General features: G+C 45.8%; 1 protein-coding gene across 2 annotated transcripts in view; it reads left to right on the plus strand.

Moving 5' to 3' along the window:
* Positions 1 to 22,861, plus strand: part of LOC137532938 (D-threitol dehydrogenase-like) — a 112,134-nt gene that overhangs the window by 80,685 nt on the left and 8,588 nt on the right. For both annotated transcript variants that reach the window (XM_068253970.1, XM_068253971.1), the window contains one exon: positions 9,662 to 9,779. In XM_068253970.1, the coding sequence (XP_068110071.1) occupies positions 9,662 to 9,779 (118 nt within the window). The remainder of the gene's footprint in view (positions 1 to 9,661; positions 9,780 to 22,861) is intronic.

Raw genomic sequence — 22,861 nt, forward strand, 5'->3', positions numbered from 1 at the left:
CCTCTGTGCTGGCTGCTGGACAGTGGGGGTGGAAGGCTGGGGGAAGGCTTCCTCCAAGCGCTCAACAAGGGCCTGCTGCAAGCTCCTTATTTGTTGCGCTGGGTCTCCTCCTGCAGGCGGCAGGAACTGGCTCAACTTCCCCTTGAGGCGTGGGTCCAACATCATGCTGATCCAGATGTCCTCCCTCTGCTTCATCTGGATCACCCTGGGGTCTCTGCGCAGGCACGTCAGCATGTGCGCTGCCATTGGGAAGAGGCGGGCCACGTCTGCTGGCACATCGACGGCAGTGCTGCTGTCCTCATCCTCCTCCTCTGCCTCGTCAGCCTCATCCTCTCTCCACCCCCGCACCAACTCAGCTGCACTGTGCTGCTCCCCCTCATCACCAGCAAGGTCAGGGACCTCCACCAAGTCCTCCTCCTCCTCCCCCTCAGAGGTGGACTGTGCAGCTGCTTGCCGCTCCTGCTGGTCCAAGGCTGCCGCTCCCTGTTCCAGCAAAGCATCGAGGGCCCTGTTCAGCAGACAAACCAGGGGCACCCACTCGCAGACCATAGCATGGTCCCTGCTCACCATGTTAGTGGCCTGCAGAAAGGGAGCCAGCACTAAGCACACCTGCTGCATGTGCCTCCAGTCATCATCGGGGACGATGGACGGGATGTTGCTGGTCTTGTCCCTTCTCTGAGCGGCGGAAACAGTGGCCAGGGCAAGGTACTGTTTGACAGCGCGCTTCTGTTCAACCAGACGCTCCAACATCGCCAGGGTGGAGTTCCAGCGAGTCGGAACGTCAAGGATCAGCCGATGGCGTGGCAGATCCAGCTCCTTTTGCACGTCTTCCAGGCTCGCACAGGCTGCAGCCGAGCGCCGGAAGTGACGCACAACGTTCCTTGCCATTTCCAGCAGTTCGCCCATCCCCTGGTAGGTGCGCAAGAACTTCTGCACCACCAGGTTCAGCACGTGGGCAAGACAGGGGATGTGGGTCAGGTTTCCCCTGTCTATTGCGGCAACCAGATTGGCCCCATTGTCGGCCACCACCTCTCCGACTCTGAGGCCTCTGGGGGTCAGCCAAATCCTCTCCTGCTCCTGGAGTTTGGCCAACACATGGGTTGCCGTCAGCTTGGTCTTCCCAAGGCTGACCAAGTGCAGCAGCGCTTGGCAGTGGCGGGCCTTCACGCTGCTGCTGAGGCGGGGGGTTTGGCCAGGTGTGCCGGAGGATGGCAGAGGATCGGAGGAACCTGCTGCAGTTCCCCTGACCCTGCGGGGTGGCACCACCCACTGTGTTGCTGCTGCTGCTGTGCCCGCTGCTGCTCTCCCATCCTCACCCCCTTCCACCAAGCTGACCCAGTGGACAGTGAAGGACAGGTAGCGGCCTGTCCCGAAGCGGCTGCTCCAGGAGTCCATGGTGACGTGGACCCTTTCACCAACCGCGTGCTCTAGCCCTCGCTCCACATTGGCCATCACAAAGCGGTGCAGTGCAGGAATGGCCTTGCGGGAGAAAAAGTGTCTGCTGGGGAGCTGCCAGTCTGGGGCTGCGCAAGCAAGCAGCGCACGAATGTCGCTCCCCTCCTGCACGAGCGTGTACGGCAGGAGTTGGGAGCACATGGCCCGTGCCAGCAAGCCGTTCAGCTGCCGCACGCGACGGCTGCTGGGAGGCAGAGCCCTAACCACCCACTGGAAGGACTCGCTCAAAAGGCTCTGGCGTGGCCTTTTGCTGGCACGGGAATCAGCAGACACAGCGGAGGAGGCCACTGAGGACTGGCTGCCAGAACAGGCCTCAGTGTCGGCGGCAGGAGTTGCAGAGGGGGGAGGAGCAGTGCGTTTCCGCACTCCTGCTGGTGCTGCTGGAGGAGCAGGAGGGCGGGTGGCTGCTGTTGCTGCTGCTGCTGCTGCTGAAGGCTGTGCAGTGATGGGTGTGGTGCCACTGCCAGCACCAGATGCCTTCAGCCTCTGGAACTCCTCATGCTGGTGGAAATGTTTCGCAGCAAGGTGGTTGATGAGCGAGCTGGTGCTGAACTTTAAGGGGTCTGCACCTCTGCTCAACTTCCGCTGACAGTGGTTGCAAGTGGCGTACTTGCTGTACACAGTGGGCATGGTGAAATATCGCCAGATTGGTGACAGAAACATCCCCCTACGGCATGGAAGCGCTGCTGCCTGTCTCCCTGTGGTGGTTGGGGGGGGGGCTTGGGTGCGGCTGGTGGTGGTACTGGCAGATGCTGCTGCTGCTGCTGCTGCTGAGCCTGAGACACCAGCAGGCTGTGGGACCTGCCTACTGCTGCCAATGCTTGCAATGATGCGCCTCCTTGCAAGGCCCACAAGCGCATCCTCCTCCTCCTCCTCAGAGCTGCTGAGGACGACATCCACTGGAGGTGGTGGCACCCAGTCTCTGTCTGTCACCGGGTCATCATCATCCTCCCCCTCCTGAAACATGTCCTGCTGGGATGATGACCCCCCCAAACTCCTCTCCTGATGCATGGATGGGCTGCTTGACTGTCACCACAGTCTTGCTGTCCAATCCCTCATCCCCCAAAGTGCCCATCAGCATCTCCTCCTCAAGATCGCCAACAACAGCAGACAATTTACTCATGATGCCTGGGGTCAAAAGACTGCTGAATGACAGGTCGGCGAGTGACGGTGAACTGGCCTCCTCCCCAGACCCTGCTGGGCGGCTGCTGCGAACAGGGGTGGTGGTGGTGGTGGTGAGGGTGGAGGCCTCGGATGCAGAGCTGATGGCGGGCTGCTCATCCTCCGTCATGAGTTGCACCACAGTGTCTGCATGCTTTTCCTCAATGGGACGTTTCCGACCCGGCTGGAGGAAAATCGGAGCAGGTGCTACACGCTGCTGCTGCTGTGTCTCTGCAGCGTGAGTTGCAGATGCTCCTGCTGGGCGGCGCCCAAGGCGTCCACGGCCAGTGGCTATGGGAGGAATGTTAGCCACTGACGCTGCTGCTGCTGCTGCGGAACTGTGCATGGTGGCGCGGCCGCGGCCTGCCACAATGCTGCTCCCTCTCCTCCTGATTCCCTTGCTGCCCTTCCCCTTGCCCAAACCGCGCTGGCTGCCACTTCCAGACATCTTCGATGTTTTGGGCGTATAGACAAAAGTTTTTTAAAAGGGCCGGTGAAAAGTGGGGTACTTTAATGGAGTGGGTTGGTGGGTGAGGTGACTGAGTGAGTGTCCCTAGTACAGTAAGTAAGTAGTAACAGTCAGGAAGTACAACTAGCAGTTACAATAATCAGTAGTAATCACAAGTAAATTTAGTGTGTGTACACTACAGACAGTGAGTGCACGCACGCGCAAACACGCGCAGGAGCTAGCCTATGAACAGTGACTGAGTGAGTGTCCCTAGTACAGTAAGTAAGTAAGTAGTAACAGTCAGTAAGTACAACTAACTAATTACAATAATCAATCAGTAATCAGAAGGAAATAGAGTGTGTGTAGTGTGTGTACACAGACAGTGAGTGCACACACGCAGGAGCTAGTAGCCTATGAACAGTGACTGAGTGTCCTAGACTCCTAGTACAGTAAGAGTAAGTAGTAACAGTAAGTACAACTAACTAATTACAATAATCAATCAGTTATCAGAAGGAAATAGAGTGTGTGTAGTGTGTGTACACAGACAGTGAGTGCACACACGCAGGAGCTAGTAGCCTATGAACAGTGACTAAGTGTCCTAGACTCCTAGTACAGTAAGAGTAAGTAGTAACAGTAAGTACAACTAACTAATTACAATAAGCAATCAGTTATCAGAAGGAAATAGAGTGTGTGTAGTGTGTGTACACAGACAGTGAGTGCACACACGCAGGAGCTAGTAGCCTATGAACAGTGACTGAGTGTCCTAGACTCCTAGTACAGTAAGAGTAAGTAGTAACAGTAAGTACAACTAACTAATTACAATAAGCAATCAGTTATCAGAAGGAAATAGAGTGTGTGTAGTGTGTGTACACAGACAGTGAGTGCACACACGCAGGAGCTAGTAGCCTATGAACAGTGACTGAGTGTCCTAGACTCCTAGTACAGTAAGAGTAAGTAGTAACAGTAAGTACAACTAACTAATTACAATAAGCAATCAGTTATCAGAAGGAAATAGAGTGTGTGTAGTGTGTGTACACAGACAGTGAGTGCACACACGCAGGAGCTAGTAGCCTATGAACAGTGACTGAGTGTCCTAGACTCCTAGTACAGTAAGAGTAAGTAGTAACAGTAAGTACAACTAACGAATTACAATAAGCAATCAGTTATCAGAAGGAAATAGAGTGTGTGTAGTGTGTGTACACAGACAGTGAGTGCACACACGCAGGAGCTAGTAGCCTATAAACAGTGACTGAGTGTCCTAGACTCCTAGTACAGTAAGAGTAAGTAGTAACAGTAAGTACAACTAACTAATTACAATAATCAATCAGTTATCAGAAGGAAATAGAGTGTGTGTAGTGTGTGTACACAGACAGTGAGTGCACACACGCAGGAGCTAGTAGCCTATGAACAGTGACTGAGTGTCCTAGACTCCTAGTACAGTAAGAGTAAGTAGTAACAGTAAGTACAAACAACTAACTAATTACAATAATCAATCAGTTATCAGAAGGAAATAGAGTGTGTGTAGTGTGTGTACACAGACAGTGAGTGCACACACGCAGGAGCTAGTAGCCTATGAACAGTGACTGAGTGTCCTAGACTCCTAGTACAGTAAGAGTAAGTAGTAACAGTAAGTACAAACAACTAACTAATTACAATAATCAATCAGTTATCAGAAGGAAATAGAGTGTGTGTAGTGTGTGTACACAGACAGTGAGTGCACACACGCAGGAGCTAGTAGCCTATGAACAGTGACTGAGTGTCCTAGACTCCTAGTACAGTAAGTAGTAACAGTAAGTACAACTAACTAATTACAATAATCAATCAGTTATCAGAAGGAAATAGAGTGTGTGTAGTGTGTACACAGACAGTGAGTGCACACACGCAGGAGCTAGTAGCCTATGAACAGTGACTGAGTGTCCTAGACTCCTAGTACAGTAAGTAGTAACAGTAAGTACAACTAACTAATTACAATAATCAATTACAATAATCAATCAGTTATCAGAAGGAAATAGAGTGTGTGTAGTGTGTACACAGAAAGTGAGTGCACACACGCAGGAGCAGCTAGTAGCCTATGAACAGTGACAGTGAGTGTCCTAGTACAGTTACAGTATATAACTACAATACTAATACAATCAGTAGTAAAGGACAGCAGAAATACTGGTATAGAATAGAGAGAAATAAACAGAGGACAGGAGGACAGCTGCCCACACAGGCAAGGCCCTGAGGCCTAAAGCTGTAAGCCTGCAGCAGCTGGCCTGTCTCTATGTAACACAAAAGCTACTAACTAAAATACAATGTCTAACTAACTAACTAACAACAATATAGGTGTGTATAGGAGGTGTATGTGAGCAAAAACGCTAGGTAAATGACCACAATAGAGCTCTTGCTAAGCCAAAGCACAAAGGAGCAACTCTCTCTCTGTACAAGTCTCAGGCAAGCACGGAGAAACCTAACATGGCGGCCGCTATTTATAGGGTAGGGGCTGGCCAGGGTCCCCCTCTGTGATTGGCTGCCGTCAGAGGGCCTGGGAGCCCTCTGATTGGCTCTAAGGACATCAATCTGGGCTATGACGCTTTTCGAGCTCGGTACCGAGCTCGAATAGCGCCGTTTTGCTCGAATAGCTCGAATAGTGAATGGGCTATTCGAGTGTACTCGAATAGCCCATTCGAATAGCTACAGCTATTCGGAGCTCGAATACCGAGCTCGAATAGCTGGAAAAGAGCTCGAATATTCGAGCTACTCGAATATTCGAGCTCTGCTGAGCACCACTGGTCACCAGCTGCCCCCCTTCAGTATAGATAGCCAGATGACCTCTTCCCTCTAGTATAGGTAACCTGATGACCCCCCCTTCCAGTATAGGTAGCCAGGTGACCCCTCCCCCCTTACCTCTAGTATAGGTAGCCTGGTTCACCTTCCAGCAGGACAACGACACTAAACATAAAGCCAGGGCAACAATGGAATGGTTTAAAACAAAACATATCTATGTGTTAGAATGGCCCAGTCAAAGCCCAGATCTAAATCCAATCGAGAATCTGTGGCAAGATCTGAAAACTGCTGTTCACAAACGCTGTCCACCTAACCTGACTGAGCTGGAGCTGTTTTGCAAAGAAGAATAGGCAAGAATTTCAGTCTCTAGATGTGCAAAGCTGGTAGAGACATACCCTAAAAGACTGGCAGCTGTAATTGCAGCAAAAGGTGGTTCTACAAAGTATTGACTCAGGGGGCTGAATATTTCACGCACACTCCACTTTGCAGTTTTTTGCTTTTTTTTAAATTTGGAATCATGTATGATTTTCTTTCCACTTCTCACGTGTACACCACTTTGTATTGGTCTTTCACGTGGAATTCCAATAAAAATGTATTCATGTTTGTGGCAGTAATATGACAAAATGTGGAAAACTTCAAGGGGGCCGAATACTTTTGCAAACCACTGTATGTAGCCAGATGACTGCTCCCCCTTTCCCTCCAGTATATGTAGCCAGATGACTCCCTTAATCCCTCCTTTTCCCACTCCTCCTCCTTTCAGTATAGGTAGCCAGCTCACCTTCACACCGCAGCAGCCATCAGTGTCACTCATTTCTCTGTTTGTCTCCAGTGCAGAAGCTTCCTCTTTCCCTCTGTCTCCAATGCCGCCCAAGTCCATAGCCACCACAAAGCAAACGTGCGCAGAGAGCAAGGCGGCCGCTGCCCAAGCCACTGGCAGCAGAGTACCGTGGTCAGGCACTTGCCTAATCTCCCTGCATTGCAGCATTTGCAAGCTTGCAAATGCTCTATAAGTTTAGCTTGCTGCTTTGGTGCCCTTGCTCCTGTGGTGCCCTAGGTGGCCTTGGCCTAAATCCGGCACTGATCAGTAATGGGGGCTAACTGATTTGTACAGATGCAGTATGCTTACTGCTATATTTCCTAGTGCATTTCCTTAGGCCATGAATTAAGCAGCACTGCTTCTTGTCTGCACATCATATTTCTAAACTACATTTACTGTTTATCAGCAACATCAACATTGCATTGAGCTGTAGGGCTTATTTTACTACTATTTGCAATACAACTTTTTGTTACTGTTACAAAAAAATGAAAGTACATAACTTTGTGTGTGTACAGTTGTTGTTTGTTGTTAGTGGCACAGCCATAAAGCCATAGGCTTCAGTGTAAATTTTCCTTTGGCTCCCCCCAACAGAATTTCACTTGTCACACAAGTAAAGGTGGGTATTAATAATACAACGACCTGGATGAACGATTGTCCGATTCAATCGCTATGATGGATCGGAAACAATCTCTTGGACCATTAGCGGAGGGAAAACTGCTAACCAATACAATTAGATAAATGGATTTTTCCTTGGAAGAATTAAACTACACAAGTTAGTTTATCATATACTGTATTTGTAGTCACATAGGTCATCCAGGTTAAAAGCAATTTATTTTGTGTATCTCTCACTTGTCACAGCAAGGGAGTGTTACTGTTGCAAAATAGAGCATAAGTAGTGCACTTAGTGCATGAGTGTTTATTACCAAGGAAGCTATCAAGAGATTGGATGAAATTGCAGGACTGACATTGAATAAACACATCATTAGCCACTAGGCTAGCAACGTGTTCTGTTGCTATGCGGCTAGGGGGCAATGAATTGGTGCGAGAGTAACGTCATGCTGGAAGGGTGAGCAAGGAAAACAATGCTCTCTCTGGTCAGTATATACATGCTAGATTATCAGCCGAGATGGTTGTTTGTGGCTGGCTCGCTTGCTTTTCACATAGCGTGTGTAAGGGGCTTAATAGAGAGATTCTCAAACTCTTCAGGGGAGGACACCCTTGATCACTTTGACTTTTTCAAGGCAGCTTTTGGCAAAGACAACTACCGAAATGCATAGTCGCTATAGTATGCATCCAATGTGGCTGCATAATATGCATTGCAAATACAGTATATATTATTAAAAAAAATTATAATTATTCTTATGAGGTAGAAGTGTCTGGATAATCTAGAGCCTTCCACCGCCCTCCTCCAATGCACTGATCCAGTGCTGAAACCCTCTGAAAGTGTCCAACACTTGTAGAATATGTTCACGTGGCCGAGCTCCTGTCAGTGTACCAGCGCGGCTGCACTACAAAGGTGCAAGTACGGCTAACGCTCAGAGCTGCTCGTACACTGCTTTTTCCTCCATGCACAAATGGCTTTGTGCTAGTGCTTAGGCATGGGACATACTTGCACCTGCGCAGTGTGGCCACGCGCATACATGGACAGGAGTGCAGCTGGGGTGGCCGATAAAGATCGCCTTGGGTTAGAATCTATCACGTGTGTATGGAAGCCTCCATAACAGGATGCTGATTCTTTAGTGATGTCTGACGCCGAGTGATTCCTGAGTGCACCAGTGTTCCACTCACACCGCCCACCGGTTGTGTACTACAATTGTCTTTTTTTTTTTTTTTTTTTATTATTCGCTTGTTTTTTATTATCATTGTTTTTATGGTTGCACTCTATGTCTTTTTTCAACCAAACTATGTAACTATGGGGTTGATTCATTATCCATATTGCACTGAAACAGTGCAAGTTAAATCTTCTTACGCGTGCGAATGAAACTATTACAGAGTTTGCCAAGTTTTACCGAGTCTTGTGATTGGCCTAAGGACATTTCCGATTGTAAGCCAATCACAAGACTCAGAATTCGGAAATACGTAGTATTGGACCAGTCAGTGTTTGAGGAGGTTTAACACGGCAATTGGAATACCACAGACATTTTAGGCCAGTCACATACCGGTAGTATCTGAGTCTTGTGATTGGTCTAAAATTTCCATGGTATTATGATTTCCAGGGAAAAATTCTGCATCCTGGAATTAGTCCAATGCTTTCCAAGTATTTGGCCAATCATAGCATTATCGTATGGAGGATGTCTGCATAAAAGCAAACATCCGCAAATTATAGCATATTCCGCAAAAACAACTTTTAAAAAAAGTTGTATAACTTTATTAAGAAAAATGCCCAAAAAACCCTTTTCTCAGAAATCGGTAATTTGAAATTCCGAATAAGCAGAATCAGTATTCAGAATTTCTGCAGAATCTGAATTTGGTATTTCTGACCGATAAGGATGATCAATGATAATGATAATGATAATGCAAATACTTCCAAGTTGATACAAATGTATGGACATTTTTATGCAAATATATGCAGCTTCAAAATGGACCAGACACTTCAAATCTGGATTTAAATTAATTGGTCCATTTTCAAACTGCATATATTTGCATAAAAATGTGCATAAACGTGGAAGTATTTACATCTCTCTGATCATCCCTTCTGACCAACCCTAGTATAAATGGTCAGATGATTGTGGAAAGACACAAATTAGCTACACCCTACTCCCCCCCCCCCCCCCCCCACAGGTATCTTTTAGCTAGAATAAGGGCTGGAGCGCCGCATTCGGGCAAACGCTGGTAAAAGCCTGGTACAAATGCTCACATTCACTTGAATGGGAGCGTTCAACGCTGAGTCCCAAACACCAGTGGTAAATGTGGGGCAGCCTTTACTTGTGTCTTTTATGATTGTTGTTGAGTCAAAAATGTGCAAATGGAGGTATTGTAGCTTGTTTATAAGATATCTTGCTATTTTCTTGCAGTGCCCCATCCTCAGAAGCAGCTAGCCTACAACACCACAAAAGCTGGTGTGGTAAAATTAACGCAAACGCTGGGAACAGAATGGATTGATAGAGGAGTGAGGGTCAACTGTATCTCCCCGTAAGTGCCTGACGTGATTACACTGTCCTGGTTCATTTCACTATTATGTAAATGACAGTTTTCGATATTGTGAAGCAAGAATTGTGATTATAAAATGACACAGTAAGCTCTTATCTGAGGCTTAAAAAAGTCTGTGAAATGTCATTGGACTAGGCATGGAATACATACCCTCTTGAAATGTTTGTTCCTTCAAATGTTAACAGCTGCAACATCCCTATACTGTCTAAAGCCTGATACACACCATACATTTTAACTGGTCAGTCATTGACCAATGTTACCACTACCATGAAGTATCAGAGCTTATCTGCACAATCTGTTCATAGAATTCAATATCTGTTGGCCCTTATACTACATGGAAGTGATAAAATTGACCAGTCAGTCATTAGCCAATCAAAATTGAATGTGTGTACCAGGCTTAACTATTAGCTCTCTGTCTAGTTCCCTTAGAATAAAGCATGGTACACGCTTTCAATTATGACTGGGTGCAAACTGACCAATTTTACCACCTCCATGTAGTATGAGGGTCAACAGATATTGAATACTATGAGCAGATTGTATAAGCAAACCCTCATACTACATGGAGGTAACATTGTTCAGTGATTGGCTAATCATAATTTAAAGTGTGTACAATACAATACAATACAATAACATTTGTAAAGCGCTTTACCAGGCTCTAGACCAGTGTCAGACTAGGAGGTGGAAAAACAGGAAATCCCCCTCCTCCCAATAGAAACCTGCAGCAAATCTACATTGTGATCAGCAACAGCTGATTACTGCTGCTTGGCTAGCAAGTGGATTTCCTCAGCTTTTCCAGCTCCCAGTCCGACACTGCTCTAGACTGGTATATTCAATTTCTTTATTTACAGATTATGTCGATAAAGACAGTTACAGAGATAACAGAAATTACACTAGAGATAAAAGAATGTGTGGGTTTTTGCTCGGGGATATTGGCTACCGCTCTTAGAATTGGGGTGGTAGCAGGACACATGTACTAAACCATCTTTCAAAGACAGGTCACAGTGCAAAGCCTAAAAGGGCTTCATTTGGCAATCTGTCAAAGAAGATTACAAGCATGTTCACATCAAGGAGGAATTTGTGTGGAAGTTTCCTTTAATTCTATCATGTGACCATTTCCATGGAAAATCGACCATCAAAACTTTGCTTTCAGTTTCTATCAGTTTCCTCAGCCATTTGAACATTCCAAAATTCCTCCTTCCAAAGCTGAAAGGAGGAAGTGTCTGAGTCACAGGAAACGCACTGTGAGGCGCAAGTAAGTGAACTCTTCCTGCCTCTATCTGCTGGTTGAGTGCTGAATGGTGCTGAAGCGTAGAGTTTGATAGAATTCGGAACAATGTTCCAAATTTGAACAACAACTCTACAACAACAACATTTAGAAAACTGGCAGATGCAAGGAGAATATGCATTTCCCATTGTTTTTTTAAAATACATATTGCATATATTACAGAATGAATAAATGTACATAACTTAACATTATAAGAAATAAGAGCAGCACATAATTATAAGATGGAGAGCAGCATGTTCCCAAAAATAGTAAAAATAATAATAAAAAAAAAAATTCTGTGTTGATGCTGAAATTCTTTTTCCTGGGTAAAATATTTGAAGCACGTGGTTTCGGTGCACGGGCCTCAGCGTTGAGTGCTGAAACTAGGTACCGCCGTAGCAGTAATGGGAAGTGTAATGGTAATTCAGGGTTCCGGCAATCGCTAGACCCCAAATTACATCTCCCTCTGAGTTGTGGTGACTCGGAGGGGGAATAGTATTTTTACACTGTTGGGGATTTGAACGGCAGCAGGGTGAGCTGTCATTCGGCTCACCCTGCGCCTAGCTCACCAGCGGTGTACATATACATACTGTATATTCTGGGTTGCTTAGCAGGCTCTGAAAGTCAGCTTGTAGTGCGAAGGCTGCAAGTTTTCTGCCACGGGCCAGGGGATCTCTCATCTTGCTGAATGAGTAGGAGTTTCTTTTCCATGCCTGGAGCAAACCATTGGCTGGCAACAAACAGTCTCTGATATGAAATGTGCGGATAACTCTGTTTTCCACGCACATGTTTCACAGGTAAGCAAGCTGCAGTAAAGTTTGGCAACTGCCATCATAGAGATGAATTTAAGGGATTATTGCCTTTTTCCTGGAAGAAGTGGACTTTCGCTTTAACTAATAAAGTTTACATCCCATACCGAATCCTTTATCCCTCCTAATGGACATCTAACATAGCCAATCAAATTTTGTCATCCTCATTTATTCTTTCAACCTAAGCTCTAGTGCCCAATCCACTGCTCATCTACCGTAATCTTCCTGAAAGTTCAACTGCAAAGCTAAAGGGTCAGAGTGGAGCACCCAACCCATTAACCCTTAACTGAAGAAGGTGGTTTAGCAAGGAGTGAAACAATAGGGGATGCAGAGGTGTCAACTGCACCAGGGCCCCTGGACAAGAGGGGCCAACCTGGGGCACTAATTCACCACTACATTCGGTTTTCATTGGTGCTATGCTGGTAATAATCATCTCTATTTGTGCCTTAAATAGTAGCAGTCATTAACAAACTATTTCCCTTCACTTCGTACACCTCTCTGATGCTGCCTCCGGCCCTGGCAAATTTTGGTGCACCATCTCAATTGTTTAATAGAGAGTCAGGGGGCCCAAAGTAAAACTTACACTGGGGCCTACTAGCTCATTGAAACTGAAACCTGAATAGCAGATCAACCAAACCCCGTCTTGTAGGTAATACTGTGAAACTCCTTGCTCAGCTTCATTCAGTGGTCTGAGAACTCCATTTTGCAAACCACTGCTGTAGATAAAACCCAAGATAAATCTAATGAATTGCAATGTGTGTTGTTCCTCATTTTTTTTCTAAGAAAGGCCTTTTTTTCTAAATGAAATTCTGGCACGGGAAAGACATCGCTAATAGGTTGTTAGCGCAGCACAGTCAATACACCAGCACATTAGTACGTTGGCAATCGTAGAAGATAACCTGGAAAGAGTTCAAATGAGTCTAGCTTACAAAGATGCACAATGGCGTCTTTCCAAAGAGGAGAATATACAACCAAGGAATTTCTTCACGGATTCACTGGCCAATTATATCTTTCTTATTATTGCTTCCTAGTTGCGAATGTCAAAATGCCGTACAATTGCCAACATGCTGAAATCTTTTCTTGGGACACTCTTATTTTTTTAACCATAAGCTAGCTTGTCAGAGTTCTTTTTCATCTCATTATATTTACTAAATTTATATATTTTGTATGTATAATTTATTTTTGTAAGGAGCATGGCCCACATTACCAGATTGCCAGACCATGCATTACAGTCTATGGTATGGCAATACAGCAGCAGGTAGCCATAGGACTGCAACGTTGAAACATTTAATTTGGGCACAATGCTCACCACATAAAATGGGTTCTTTCATAGACGCCAATGTAAGAGCATTGTAACAGTGGCTGTGTCAAATAATTAGGGCGCTGAAGGGGGTGAATGTGGTAGTAGCGCCGTGGATTGACTAGTTTGTAGTCGAGCTCCAAGTAGCGGCGGTGAATTTGGAGGAAACTCTGGAGATTGGGTACAGTGTAGCTGAACTCTATATAGCAGCTGTACCAATGGTGAATATAGTAATGGAGCTAGTCTACTCTGCAGATGATCTCTGTGTAACGGTGGTGACTACAGTAAATGGCGGTGGATAATGGCGGTAGGACGTAGGTTACTATTAGGCATAGGTAGGGGGTGGTAAGTATTAGGAGTAGATAAGAGGTAGGTTTGTGTTAAAGGAAATCTATAGCCAAATGCAAAAAAAACGATTTTAACTTGCAGCCCCCTGGAGTCCTCCTGTGCCCATAATGCCAGTCCAAGTCCCTCTGGCTAGCAGTGGTGACCCCTGCAAAGCTGGCAGTCCATGCGCCTCCTCATCGCGCTCCAGTAGTTGGAAGTATTCTGCACCACTGCGCATGTGCACAGTGCTCCTAGCTGCAGGAGTATGATCAGGGTACGTGATACGCAGTAGCCGCCGACTGGCGGTGTCCGGCCAGCTTTGTGGGGGTCGCTGCTGCAGGCCAGAGGGACTTGGCCCCAGGTAAGTTAAAGTCATTTTTTTCAGGGACTGAAGTCTCCCTTTAAGTATAGATTAAAGTGGGTTAGCCTGAGCATAGGAAGTATAATATATCTGTAAAATTACGGACTACTATTGGGAACAGGTGATACAATGTTCTACTATCAGCAACAACAACTTAGCACAACTTATTCAACAAGCAGTGCATTTAAATGTACACCTTCCATGTTCCTCGGGTGGGGGAGCTTTTGCAAATGTGTTAGATAGGGTTGTCCCTGGCTGGTAGATACTTTTGTGTAGCCCATGGAACACAGTTATTTAGTTTTTGGCATGCAACATTCTGTGCAATGGTTAGCATGCATGGATTTAAGTGTAAAAGGGAATGTATAAAGCTCTTCTGTGTGCACCCTAGCACTACTCTTCTGATGCAAGCCCAAAGGCACTGAAGCTGAGAGGTTCTTTAGTTTTTGCTGTTTAGGAGCTCTGCTCCTAAAAGTAACAGCACCAGATCTTGTGCACCAAAACAAATGCTTCAGTGCAATGGTTGGCATTGCAGGCCACTGCTTATACCACAAAAATAAAGTTTTCCACCTACTTGCCATTGACATTGACTACCGCCACACGACATTGCAGGCATGATCGCTGACAAGGGAAATGTATTTCGACTCCTTACCGGTCCGCTGAAATGATTTACAGATGAGACCCCAAATTCTCCTTGGCCTATTAAGCTTCAAATTGGTTTGCAAATTAAAATGAATGTGAATTTTTCAAACTGACATTTGGCAAGATTCAGGTTCAGAAAAGAGGGAAAAAAAGGGAAAATTAAGAATATTTAAATGCAATCATTATATTTCATATATGTGATGCAATGTCTAGTACGAGTTTGAAAGAGGAAGAGCTGATTGATCATTAGAGATGGCCCGAACGGTGTTCGCATTCGAAAGCGAATGCGTGAACTTCGGTGGGTCGCGTTTGCGGTGAACCGTGAACTATATGCGAGTTTGACCCGCCCCCTATACTACATAATTAGGCTCAACTTTGACCCTCTACATCACAGTCAGCAGACACATTGTAGCCAATCAGGCTACACTCCCTCCTGGAGCCCGCCCCCCCTTATAAAGGGCAGGCAGCGTCGTCCATTTCCCTCACTCCTGTGTCTGCAGTATTTAGAGAAGGGAGAGGTTGCTGCAGAGACATTAGGGAAAGCTTAGTTAGGCTTTTGTTAGGCTTGTTAGCTTGGTCCTTGCTGATACTTATTGCTAAAAAGCACCCCTCAACAGCTGTTTTGAGGGCTAATGTTGTTCTTGTGATTTATTTTTTTATTTGTGTGTGTCCCACTGACACTTGCATATACAGTCCTGTCAGTCAGTCGCAACTGGCCCTTGGCCCCTTGCTAATTCCTACTGTGCCACCGCCAGGCCCAGCACATTCAGTGCCTACCTTTTCACTGCACGTGTGTGACAGCTGCACATTTGTAATACCAATCACTGCATACCTGTTCATGTTTACTACACCTGCGTGACAGAAGGACGCAGTGTTATATACCAGTCACTGCACATGTTCACGGTACCTGTGTGTGTGTGACAGCTGCACATTTGTAATATCAGTCACTGCATACCTGTTCATGTTTACTGCACCTGCGTGACAGAAGCACGCAGTGTTATATACCAGTCACTGCACCTGTTCACGGGACCTGTGTGTGTGACAGCTGCACATTTGTAATACCAGTCACTGCATACCTATTCATGTTTACTGCACCTGCCTGACAGAAGCATGCAGTGTTATATACTAGTCACTGCACCTGTTCACGGTACCTGTGTGTGTGACAGCTGCACATTGTATTGATACCAGTCACTGCATACCTGTTCAGTGCACCTACGTGACCACATGCAGTGTTATATTATATATCAGTCACTGCATACCTGTTCATGGTACCTGTGTGTGTTACAGCTGCACATTGTATTGATACCAGTCACTGCATACCTGTTCACTGCACCTGTGTGACTGCACATTGTATTAGTCAAGTCAGTGTATACCTTTCACTCCATCCCCCCAATATGGGCAAAACAGGCAGAGGCAGGCCACCCAGCAGGTCTGTTCGAGGTAATGCTATCGTGATTTTGTGCGGCCCTGGACCAAAGTACAGTGTTCAGAAGGCGTGTGCCATCAACCCCCAAGATTGTCAGGACGTAGTTGACTATTTAACACAGAACACCTCATCTTTCTCATCTTCCGCACGGAACCGTGACATATCTTCCTCCTCCTGCTCTGATTCTGGCACCCCACTTAACACTCAGTTGGCCGCCACCACCAAAGTGCCATCACCCCAGGGCTCAGTGGTGTGGAAATTTTTTTGTGTGTCTGCATTAGATGAGAGCAATGCCATCTGTAATCTCTGCCACCAAAAATTGAGCCGTGGAAAGACCAAGACCCGCGTAGGGACAACTTCCTTACGAAGGCACATGATGACAAAGCACAAACTGCAATGGGATGACCACCTGAGGGAAAGCAGCACACAAAAGCAAAGCCAAACACCGCAGTGGAAGATACCAGGCCGCAATTATTTCTCAAAAAAGGTGATACCCAAACTGCAGCGTGATGTTGAAAGGCAAGTGGTGTCATCTCTGGCACACAACGTTGGGTCAAGGGTCCATCTGTCCACGTTGTCTGCAAAGCACGGTCAGGCCTGTCCGAAGACTGTCAGGCCCCACACACAGCATCTCTGCCTGCACGCCGTGTGACTGCCTGCCCCAAGACTAAGTTGGTCCCCAGTCCCCACACAGCATCTCTGCCTAAAGGCTGCTTGACTGCCTTCTCTGCCACCACCAACAGGGTTCAGGACTCCAGGCGGATTCTTGAATTTTTTGGGCCGCTGCTAGCAGCGGCTGCTATAGTTATTTTTCTGGTGTGTGTACATGCCTGCCTAATGTTTCTGGCTGCACTGCGGCTGCAACAACAAAACAAAAGGCATGTACATGTGCCAATTCCCCTTCATGATCATTACCTTGCCGCGGTGAAGGGGCTTGCGTATCACAATGAAGCAATGACTACCGGCTATATGAGTGTCTCAGGGGGGCGGGGGCGGGGGGGGGGGGGGGGGCAACCCAAGATAATAAGGTCGGTGCTTCATTGTGGACAGACCAAATTCGATCAGCTGGACAGTCACTAAGGACTTAGGAGTACTCATCGACAACAAGTTAAATAATCGTACTCAATGCCAAGCCACTGCAGCTAAAGCGAATAAAATTTTGGGATGCATTAAAAGGGAAATAAAAACTCGAGATGCTAGCATAATATTGCCCCTGTTTAACTCTCTAGTAAGGCCACATCTGGAATATGGAATTCAGTTCTGGGCACCACATTACAAAAAAGATATTGCAGTTTTAGAGCAGGTGCAGAGACGAGCTACAAAATTGATACGTGGGATGGAAGGTCTCGCTTACCAAGAAAGGTTAGATAAACTGGGTTTATTTAGTCTAGAGAAAAGACGCCTTAGAGGAGATCTAATTAACATGTATAAATACATTAGAGGGCAATATAATAGCTTGGCGGATGAGCTTTTTGTCCCTAGGCCTTCTCAAAGGACTAGAGGACATGAGCTGCGCATGGAGGAAAAAGGTTTTAGCCATTTATTTAGGAAAGGGTTCTTTACAGTAAGAGTGGTTAAGATGTGGAATGCATTGCCACAGGAAGTCGTTATGGCAAACTCTATACCTGCATTTAAAGGGGGCTTAGATGCTTTCCTTGCGTTGAAAGACATCCATGGCTACAATTACTAGGTTATGCCTAATGATGTTGATCCAGGGATTTTATCTGATTGCCATCTGGAGTCAAGCAGGAATTTTTCCCATTTGGGGCTAATTGGACCATGCCTGGTGGGGGTTTTTTCGCCTTCCTCTGGATCAACAGGGGTATGTGGGGGACGGGCTGGAGTTGTACTTTGTACTGGTTGAACTCGATGGACGTATGTCTTTTTTCAGCCAAAATAACTATGTAACTATGTAACTATGTAACTGTTGTTCTGTCATTGAGCTACCTCAGCCCGGCAACCATATGGGCTTGAAAAACGATATCGCCTGCACTCTGGCCATGGTGCACACCAGTCCAGCAAGGCCATCACTACACAAACAGCTGTTTGTGGTGCGTTACACAGTGAGTTTGGTCTGTCAGTGTGAAGCAGTACACTAATTACACTACCTGATTGATGTATACACATGCAAGATGTTTTAAAGCACTTTAGGCCTCCAATTTAGCATGCAATGTGATTTCTGCCCTTAAAACGCTCCTGTGCGTCAAATCCGGATTTTTTCCTGGGACTTTTGGCGTGTATCCCACTTCACCATGCCCCCCTCCAGGTGTTAGACCCCTTGAAACATCTTTTCCATCACTTTTGTGGCCAGAATAAATGTTAGTAACTTACAAAGTTCGCCTCCCCATTAAAGTCTATTGCGGTTCGCAAAGTTTGCGCGAGCCCGAACTTTTGCGAAAGTTTGCGTTCGAGGTTCGCGAACCTAAAATCGGAGGTTCGAGCCATCCCTATTGATCATAGCAGTTCCTGTTTAACCTCCCTGGCGGTAAGCCCGACCTACGTCCAGGCTTTGCTATAGGGAGGATCGGGACTGCACATGATGTCATGACATCATGTCCGATCGTCACCATAGCGACGAGTGAAGCTGATTGCTGAAGCTGCGGCTCTCGCGGGATCGCGGAGGGGTAAATATTGCCGGCGGCGATCGGGGGGATGAGAGAGGTGTGGCGGGGCTTGGCAGGCATAGTTAGCTAGCGAAGTGCTAGCTAAAGCATTTAAATTACATTTTATTGAAAAAAATCCTCCCGCGGACGCAGTCTCTGAAACTGTGTACCGCCAGGGAGGTTAAAGAGGATCTCTGGGTTCTCAGGTTAAAGATACAGTTTTATGTCAGCATCTGTTAATTTCCACTCTCAGTGGAAATCTCACTGGCAACAATGTTGAAGAATATGTAACAAGTTTTAAATGACCGGATGCCCTTCCTGATGTTACCACAGTTGCCGGATGTAAGCCTAGCCTTTGGTGCAAACACCAACTCACAAGGCAGGGAGCCAACAGATTTATTGGATGACAACCTGGATCCAGCTGCCGTATTGCAAGACAGTAATTGGGCATATGCCGCTTTTAACTGTAGGTGTGGCACCACCCACATCCTACTTTATGCCCTGGTAGCCTTACTGCTGTTGGTCCATGACTGCTTATTCGCCAGTGATGAAACCTGCTTATATTGCAGCTAACCTTTTGTAGATGCCGTTCCGCTACCCACCACCAGTGGAAGCCTGTGATGGCAATACTGCTTTGCACACACAATGATCCCTTAAAAGCCTCCATGGTAGTTATAAAACATGAACTACTTGGTCGTCCTGCTGCTAAAAGCTTGGCACAAGGCCTTCCCAGTGACCAGACACTCATGTAGCCAGACCTTTGTTCCTGCAGCAGTCTCGGCAATAGAGACACCACAGTATGGCCCAGTGCACACCAAAACCGCTAGCAGATCCGCAATACGCTAGCGGTTTTGGGAGCAGATTTCAGAGCGATTCTAGGTATGTTTAGAGAGGTTTTCTAAACATACCTAGCGGTTTTGCGTGCGTTTTTGTGTAGCAGATTACACATATTGTTACAGTAAAAGCTGTTACAGAACAGCTACTGTAACAAAAATGCCTGGCAAACCGCTCTGAACTAGCGTTTTTCAGAGCGGTTTGCGGTTTTCCTATACTTTACATTGAGGACGAAACGCTTCCGAAAACCGCAAACGCGCAGCAGGAGGCGCGTTTGCGGCTTGGCAAAAAACGCAAACCGCCGGTGTGCACCATCCTATTGCAATACATTAGACAAGCGTTTTTAGAGGCGGATGCGGCCGGCGGATCGCTCCAAAAACCGCTCGGTGTGCACTGGGCCTACATCCTTATCCCACTGTCTCCCTGGGGACAGATCTATATGTAAATGACTAAGCATAGAGATCCAGCCCTAAGAAGTGGTGCACATTGCACCCACCCCATTGCCAGAAGAACGATGCAGGTGCGTGGGTGCTAAGTCATTTTATTGATGCTCGTTCGGATTCCGTGGAAATGCAATTTCCGATCGAAATTCAGAAATCGGTAATGGAAGTGCGGTAGGCGGAATTTCGCAGAAATCGCAGAAATTTCCGCCGACTTTAACATCAATTTTCTCAAGAACAAGGTATTTTTTAAACTTTTTTTTCCTCTTGTTCCTACTTTTCTGCTTAACATTCCCTGAAAATTTGGTGTTTCTAGCACCTATCGGGGATTTGCTACTAACCTCTAAAGTCAGCATCATACCGCATAGCGGTTCCAATGTGGATTTTCTCTGTAATTTCTGCCGATTTTAACATGGATTTTCTCATAAACCACAAGGTCTTTTTGAAATATTTTTTTCCTCTTGTCTTCACTTTTCTGCTTAAAGTGAACCTCGGGACTAAAAATCTACTCAGCAGAACTGAAAAGGCTTGGTGTTTCTTTAACAGTTTCACAGCATCAGAACTTTGTTTTTCTTACCATAGCATCATTTTTAGCTGCATTTTTAGCTAAGCTCCACCCATCAAAGAAAGAAAACCTGGGCTTTTTTTCCCTGATGCTGTGCAAAGCATGATGGGATTTCCTATGTTGTTATTCACGTTGCCTAGCAACTGGGAGGGGTGATCAGCACACAGGAAAGCTGGAACTGTGTCTCATGCTCCCGGTCACCTCCTTTCAACCAAAAAGATGGCTGCCATCATGAAATCAAACATTTGCCTGTTCTTTTAAAACAGGGTGGGTAAGAGATTATATTACCTATCTATCTATTTTAATTAACATAACTAACGTAACCTAATGACAGTATGTTTGTTTAGGCTGGAGTTCCCCTTTAACATACCCTGAAAATTTGGGGGCTTTGCTATTAACCGGCAAAGTTGGACGCTGTTGACTGTAATGTAAAATGCAGAAAATTCTCATTACCGATATGCGGTATTATGCCGACTTTAGAGGTTAATAGCAAAGCCGCCATAAGAGCTAGAAGCACCAAGTTTTCAGAGAATGTTAAGCAGACAAATGCAAACAAGAGGAAAAAAATATTTCAAAAAGACTTTGTAGTTTTTGAGAAAATCGATGTTAAATTCGGCATTAATGACCGCGAAAATCCGCATCTGAATGCAGAAAGTGGAATCGGTCGCTGTAGCGGCAATTGGCAATGGCAGAATGCGGATTTTCGGCAGAAACGGAAATTGGCATTTCCGACCATCCCTAGGCCACTTGGTTTGCCTTACACTAAAGTTTATCAGGAAGGTGTTTGGGTAGATGGTGCTCTCACAGCTACTGTGGAGGCCTTCTGAAGGGTACATTGCTACAATGAAATTGTGGAATTTCCTTTTCACTTAAGCAGGTTGGAAAATGCCAAAAAACAGAAGCAATCCAAGAAACTCAGACTGGACAAAATATGCTGGGTGAGAAAGTCTGCAATTCTCACGTAGGTCATGCATATCACAAGATAGTGAATTTGCTGAAAAGGTGGAGAACTAGCAGTTGTGCTGTTAGTAAAGGCATATATCATTCCAGAATGTCTTGGCCCTGTTGAGAAAAACTCTGTTTTTAGTTTGGTTCTCAGATATGTAGGCTGCCACATTTATTTCCTTTTAAACAATACCAGTTACCTGTCACCCTGCTTATCTTTCATGCATTAGTATTATCTGAAAACTGAAACAAACGTGCAAATCCAGCTAAATTCAAACATCTGATCTTCATGCTTGTTCAGGGCCTATAAATAGTATTGGAAGCAGATGATCAGCAGAATGGCCAGGAAATGTGCATTGTTAGCAAGGAAATAAATATGTCTTCCCTTATATCCCTCTTACATCAGGTGTCCTTAAAGTGTGAATTGGTTTGAGAATAATCACATGATACTGGAGATATGATTATTTGTTACTTATCAAGAATGACCAGTGGAGCTCTGGGCCCCAGTGCAAGTTTTACATGGGGCCCTTTGAAGCACTCTATACATAAAAATTGATACGGCACACCAAAGACAACCACAGTGTCAGAGGTGCAAGAAGGGGATTGGGAACAGTTTATGAATAATTACTACCATTCAAAGCATCTGTAGAAGTGATTATTACAAGCACAAAGAGCTAATGCTGCAGTTGAGGGAGAGCCTCACAGGGCCCCTATGGTCCAAGTGCCCTGATGCAGTGACAACCTCTGCAACCCCTATTGCTACGCCATTGAGAATGACTGCCAGGATTGTGAACTTTCTAATTTCAGCTTTTTGCTATCAAGCAAGCTCTGCATGCATGCATGCATGCATACACAGCATATAGCATTAGCCTATGTAGCTAACATAAATACTGTTATCCTAGTGGGAAGGAGGATCAGGTGTCTGTCAGAGGGTGAATTCTGCATACAGCGGACTCCCCCTCCTCCACTCCCCCTGCCACCACCCCTACTTCCTATAGGACATAGGAAGTAAGGGTGGTGGCAAGGGGAGTGGAGGAGGGGGAATGGCCAGAGAGGAGGGCAGTGATTAACTAGTCATGATTACCCCAGTTATTTGTTTTATTTAAAGTTAAATAGGACTTATAGTGTTTTCAGCATTAATCACTCACCTAGAACAAGAATGCAGCCAATGGAGTTGGAGCATAGAGAACACCTGACCTGCATACTTGTCTGTGTCAGTGGCAGAAAGTATTAGTGGAGCAATAGTGTAACAGCCAGGCAACTGGCAAAATTAAAACAAAGACATGGGCTGTAGAGATGCTCATTCGGATTGAACGGAAATGCAATTTCCGAAATTCCGATCGGAAATTGCATTTCCACATCGGAATGCGGAAATTGGTAATGCAAGTGCGTTAGGCGGATTTCCGCCGGAAATCGCGGAAATTCCGCCCGACTTTAACATTGATTTTCTCAAAAACTATAAGGTCTTTTTGAAATTTTTTTTGCCTCTTGTTTTAATAAACCCTGAAAATGTGATGTTTCTAGGACTTACGGGGGCTTTGCTATTAACCA

This window comes from Hyperolius riggenbachi, chromosome 9 (genome assembly GCF_040937935.1).
Source record: "Hyperolius riggenbachi isolate aHypRig1 chromosome 9, aHypRig1.pri, whole genome shotgun sequence".
NCBI classification, from domain to species: Eukaryota; Metazoa; Chordata; class Amphibia; order Anura; family Hyperoliidae; genus Hyperolius; species Hyperolius riggenbachi.